This window comes from Crinia signifera, chromosome 4, assembly GCF_055691185.1.
Source record: "Crinia signifera chromosome 4, ASM5569118v1, whole genome shotgun sequence".
Lineage (NCBI taxonomy): Eukaryota > Metazoa > Chordata > Amphibia > Anura > Myobatrachidae > Crinia > Crinia signifera.
The window spans coordinates 279,469,337-279,475,820 of NC_139220.1; the positions used below are offsets into that span (position 1 = coordinate 279,469,337).

General features: G+C 47.1%; 1 protein-coding gene across 1 annotated transcript in view; it reads left to right on the top strand.

The window, feature by feature from the left end:
- IDO2 (indoleamine 2,3-dioxygenase 2) overlaps positions 1–1,497 on the top strand; it is a 52,425-nt gene extending 50,928 nt beyond the window's left edge. Inside the window, exon 10 of the mRNA XM_083184746.1 lies at positions 464–1,497. Within this exon, the coding sequence (XP_083040872.1) occupies positions 464–828 (365 nt within the window). The 3' untranslated portion in view covers positions 829–1,497. The remainder of the gene's footprint in view (positions 1–463) is intronic.
- Positions 1,498–6,484: the final 4,987 nt, after the last annotated feature.

The window sequence follows — 6,484 nt, forward strand, 5'->3', positions numbered from 1 at the left end:
CAAATAGGGTCCCCCTCCCGCCCCCGCGAAAGTGGACAAGTCTTCCGCATCACCACTGCAGCCCCCACTCCCCCCTTCCCCGCAGTATAAAATCCTGTATTTTCGTGGGTCCATGGGGAGGGGCTAAAATGCCGTGAATCGTGTCATTTTAGCCCCTCCCCCAGTCCACGGACATGCAAATTAACGCGGATGGCTGTCATGGGGGTGGGGCTTTGTGACATCAGCCTTGTCCCGCCCCCCTTTCACTCCTCTCCTGGCTTCTCCCTGAGAGAAGTTTTATAAAGTAGGCAGGTATGAACTATCTTATGTACCCTGTACTTGTCCTAAATTACATTGTACTGTTAGTCGTTGTTTTCTTGTTTTTAATAATTTATGTAATGTTAGGTGCTGCAGAACCCTTGTGGCACAATATAAATAGATAATAATAATGTATATAATTCACATAGTTCTTCCTCTCCTGCAGCTGATTTTCTCCTGCAGAACCGCAAGTACATGCTTCCTGCCCACTGTGGCTTCATTGAATGGGTACAAGGGATGCCCAGTCTCCCTGAGTACATAATGAGATCTGGGGATCCTACTATCCTGTCCGCTTTCAACCAGTGTATCTCTGCCCTCACTCACCACCGCTCCCTCCACATTCGCATTGTCTCCAAATATGTGAATGCCGCGGGGATCCGGGCCAGGATGAAGAAGAGCCAAGATGAAAAACAGGGGCAGGAACAGAAGGAGAGGGGTACTGGTGGGTCACAGGTCCTAAGTTTCCTAAAGAATGTCCGTGACACCTGCAAGGATGGAATGTTGAAGCAGAGTACTCCAGTGGACCACTGATACAACCCTGTGAGAATCTCACACCATAGTGGCTCACAAATGGGCGGATGTATCAAAACCTTATAAAGTGGGCTGGAGGAAAAGTTGCCAAAAACAACCAATAGGCATTTAGCTCTCATTTTATAGAATGTACTTAACAGTTGATAGCTAGAACCTTATAGATAGTTTTTAAATGTCTCCAATTGTCTTAAGAAGCTTTGATGCATCACCCCAAAGTGTTTTCTAGATAAGTACCAAGCCTCTTACATTTACTTTTTTTACTGGAACTGTAAGTAATTTTGTAAATGTATGCATAAGGCTAACGGTGTCATACAGAGATGTATTTATAGGTAGTGGTAAGCAGGGAAGTAGCGCAATGCACAATACGCGCACCCCCTGTATGTCTAGTGATCAATGCCGGTAGGCCGCCTGTGCTCTGCAGAGGATATTCCACCTTCATAGACATCAATGTTATTCAAATTATGATGATAATATGTATTTTGGTTATTAGACATTGTACTGCCCAAGGTTTGGCACTACTGCCATATTTATTAATCCGTGTTGTCAATCGCTGCACAAATTGACATTAACCTAACTGCATTCGTATTCTAGAAACATCCATGTGTTGTGATCATTATGCTCAGTTTTTCAGTGTAACCAATGTAATATATTAAACAGTCCATTTACTTAGCATGTCTCCTATGTGTTATTTGCTTATCTATATCATACTGAAATCAGGTTCTTTATTCCAACATTATATCAAGGGCCCAAGTCTCCGTCGTCCCACTGTGGCCGGCATGCGTCACATGACAAATGCAGTAAAAAACCCATATTACGAATGAACTGCAGCTTTTTCGCAAGGGAGGGAGTCCCTTCAGCTGAGAGGAAACCGTGGGGACCCTCTTACGCGGCACCGGCTGCTCACAATGGGCTGCCTTTTGCGATACTTATTTTGAATTTATTCATATGTATGTGATTAGTGTCATTGCAATACAATGGCAATGCAATTTCAGAATGATAATACATCCCGGCCTAAAGACTCTGTTTTCAAGCATAAGCGGAAAGTGCTGGTACGGATGTGTGTGTGTATGTACAGGGTTTAGCCAGAACTTTGTGGGTCCCATGGCAACATTTTGAAGGGATCCCTGTCCCAATGATTCTAGAGAGACGCCTTTCCACAGCAGTTGTTGCTGTTATACCCCATAATTCACAGTACTGCCCTAGTTAATTTTCTCAACCATTGTAGGGAACTAGGTAATGTTATGCCACATATCAGTACCCTATTTAATGTTATGCCACATAGTAGTAGTAAAATGTGTCTAGATTTGGACCATTGGGATGCCACTGTTGGTATTCGAAATAAAGACTGTAGGGATCACGTACCCAACCCCACCTACCCCTATCGATCAATCAAAGGCTAATCAGAAATCCACATAGAATTTTACTTATAACCAGAGGTACATAACTGGCCCAATCCTGTCTCCATTGAATATAAACATTCAAAGGAAACTGTCACCCCACAATACTTTGGCCCTTATTCTGATCGGTGCGGCCCGATCAGAATATGCGGCCGCAACCGTGCAGGCGAATCCCCGCCTTCCATACGGATCGCCACCTGCCGTCCGTATGCGGATATGTGGCGATCCGCATGAAATTGTACGGGGATACGCCTCCTCCATGGTGGGAGCAGCCCCTGCATTCGATGGTCGCCGAACATCGAATGCAGGGCCGCACGCTCCACCAGGTCCCGCAACACAAGACCACACGGACACTTGTCCGTGTGAAATCATGTATAGGGGCGGGCAGCTGACATCCGGCGATGTCAGATGCCCGCCCCGTACCCACGCGTCACGGCCTCATTACCATGCATACGCCCCGCGTTTGCATGGGAACGCCCATGAAACGGGGGGCGTATGCATAGGGTAATGAGGCTAAGTAGCCCCTCACGCCCCTCTACGCCCCCTGTGCGGCGTATAAAGAATCCGTGCGGCGAAATCGCCTGCACATGCGCAGAGTGACCTCTGCACATGCGCAGACGATCAACATCGGCGGTCCGTCCGCATGCGGGAATTTCCGCACCGATCAGAATAAGGGCCTTTGTCTTTAAGGCTTGATTAAAAACCTTTTCTATCCTTTTACACTTGAAATTTAGGAGGGATCACCAGTACTGCCGAGACCCAATTTACTAATGTGATGGCCACTCCCTTGGTGAAATGTTCTTCCAAATAGATGAGCAGAAGAGCAAACACTCCTAACCAGCGACATATTCACAATAGACATAGTGTGTGTAGGGCACTTTTGCTCCCAAATGGGCCCCATAGAGCTGGAGTTTCAGATGGCTTCACTGCATTGGATCCTCTCCCCATTATCTGTTCTGTGCCAGTCAGCTCAGTAGTTGTCTATTTTGTATTCTACCCTCTGGGTGTATGGTATGGTGTGGTGTGGTGTGGTGACATGTTTTACACCATTGTTGCCTGCCACCATGTCTCTATGGGCCTTATTTTGGTTCATTCTTTCTGACAAAATCCTTCTTAGATGGACAAAACCATGTGCACTGCAGGGGGGGCAGATGTAACATGTGCAGAGAGAATTAGATTTGGGTGAGTAATTTTGTTTCTGTGCATGGAAAATACTGACTGCTTTATTTTTACACTGCAATATAGATCTCACTTTGAAGAAAAACCCCACCCAAATCTAATTCTCTCTGCACAAGTAACACCTGCCCCCCTGCAGTGCACATGGTTTTGCCCATCTAAGAAGGATTTTGTCAGAAAGAATGAACCAAAATAAGGCCCTAACAGTTACAAATTGTACCATTGCCCAGGGGACCACAATAATGCAACATTGCTGTAAGTTGCAGAGTGTCAATTTACAGATGGGGCCCTCCCCAGCCAGCCTTCTCTGGATAGCCATGGTGAGCCGAGGCCTATTGTTCTCAGCTGCAATATAATGCATAGAAAATTACTGTAGGGGAATAGCAGAGTAATCCTATTACTCACTTAGGGGGTTATTCTTGTTCACTCTTTCTGACAAAATCCTTCTTAGATGGACAAAACCATGTGCACTGCAGGGGGGGCAGGTGTAAAATGTGCTGAGAATTAGATTTTGGTGCATTATTATGGTTCTGTGCAGGGAAAATACGGACTGCTTTATTTTTACAATGCAATATAGATCTCACTTTGAAGTAAAACCCCACCCAAATCTAACTCTCTCTGCACAAGTTACATCTGCCCCACCTGTAGTGTGCATGGTTTTGTCCATTTAAGAAGGAATTTGTCAGAAAGAGTGAACTAGAATAAACCCCTTAATCCTATTAAAGGGTGAGATGAGGAGGGCTCTATCTGTACATCATGCACCTGTTCCTAGTTTATATTTATTTGCAGGTTTATAAGTTGTATGGTTGCATAACCTGAATATGATGGATATTTTCTCCACATAGGGTTAGGGGGCTTGCTCTGAAAATAGACTGTCTTGGAGCCAAGGAATGTCCACTTCCCATACACAGGGTGTGTCAGGGGAAATTGCTGCAATTTGTTCCGCATCAGTATGTATCATAGCACGTCGCCATGGTCCGTGCACGGTTGTCACACAATGTGGAAAAGTGATCAGGAAATTCCCTGGAACTTATGAATCCAGACAGCAGTCCAACAACTGGGATCCATTAAGATCAGCAGATCTAAAGTGATTACTTGCCTACCTGACCCTCTCCATGAGGGAGACAATGCTCTGTTCCTGGACTTCCCTGGTAATTTATGATTGCCATTACCTGTGGGCAGGGCCGGCAACAGAAATCTTGGGGCCCGGAACACTGATATCTCTGGGGCCCCCCCAATACAGAATGCAGATTGTTTTTACATTGCATATTGAATTTTTTTTTACAATGCAATATAATAGGGAAGGGCAGATGGGAGGGCTCAGCATTGTGTGTTGTGTGGTTTGGTGTGTTCCGTGATGTGACTAAACTCATTAGAACGGGTAGCCAGACAGGTGATTAGGCAGCCATGCATACAGATCCTGAGTCCCTCAAAGCTTTGGGGCCCCTCAACTGGTCGGGGCCCGGTATGAGCTAGGTAATTGATAAGAAAGGTGTTTCACCACAGGTGATGACAATCATACATTACCAGGGAAGTCCAGGAACAGAGCATTTTCTCCCTGAAGGAGAGGGTCAGGTAGGCAGCCATGGTCTAAAGTGATTACTCAGGTAATATCCAAGTTAAGAGTAAATAACATCTGTACTCTGCAGTAAACATTTGTCGGTACTTGTTTCCTAGCACGGCCACACCGATTAAGATCGGGGTGGTCGTGCTGAAAAAAATCGGTCGATCGCATCGCATGCGATTTGGTCGCATGCGATGCGATCGACCGATCCGACCGATTTTTGACCCGATTTTTTCATTAAATCCAATGTAAATTGGGTCCCTGGGACCCAATTTTACATTGGATTGAATGAAAAAAATTCCAACCCCCCCCAAATTGAAGCGCGTACACAGCGCCCCACGATAGACGGCAACCCGAAGCGTGGCGAGCGCAGCGAGCCCGCGAGGGGCGGCGGTACGCGTCCTCCGACCTTTTCATGCCCTACTATCCACTAGGGCGTGGAGTGAGAATAGAATAGTGTGGCGAGCGCAGCGAGCCACCGAGCCCGAAGCGTGGCGAGCGCAGCGAGCCCCGCGAGGGGACGCGGATACCTTCACAGGTAATCGCGTCCCTTCGCGGGCTTCACAGGTGTCGGCGTCGCCATGGACACCTGTGAAGCCCGCGAAGGGACGCGTTTACCTGTGAAGGTATCCGCGTCCCCTCGCGGGGCTCGCTGCGCTCGCCACGCTTCGGGCTCGGTGGCTCGCTGCGCTCGCTGCGCTCGCCACGCTTCGGGCTCGGTGGCTCGCTGCGCTCGCCACACTATTCTATTCTCACTCCACGCCCTAGTGGATAGTAGGGCATGAAAAGGTCGGAGGACGCGTACCGCCGCCCCTCGCGGGCTCGCTGCGCTCGCCACGCTTCGGGTTGCCGTCTATCGTGGGGCGACGACGGGGACATTTTTAATGTGAAATGGGTCATATTGACCCATTTCACATTTTTTAACATTTTTACACCATTTCAATGTTAAAAATTTTTTTAACATTGAATCCTATGTAAAAATCGGGTGCATCGCGTCGCATCGCGCCGGGACCAATGTTAATGGTCCCGACCGACGCGATGCCCCCGATATTTTACAGTTCCCGACAAGATTTCAATGTTAAAAATTTTTTTAACATTGAAGTCAATGCAAATATCGGGGGCATCGCGTCGGTCGCGTCGGGACCAATGTTAATGGTCCCGACCGACGCGATGCCCCCGATTTTTGTTTCCTAGCCGGCAAAATGGACCTGATTTCAAAAGAAATCGGGTCCATCGGGCTAATCGTGTCCCTTAATTAAGGGACACGATTAGTTACGATTGTGGCCGTGCTAGGAAACAAGTACCCATTTGTCTTAGCAGTAGATATATATTTGACTCAAACCTACAGTATTAAGGCAGCGGTTCTAAAATGCGGACCTCAAGGTACCCTAACGGTAGGCTTTAAGTATAGCCATGGCTCAGCACAGATGGTTAAATTAAGTCACCTGAGGCCATAAAATTAAGTAGGTACTAATTAAGTCACCTGTGGCCAAGCATGGATATACTTAAAACCTGGGCC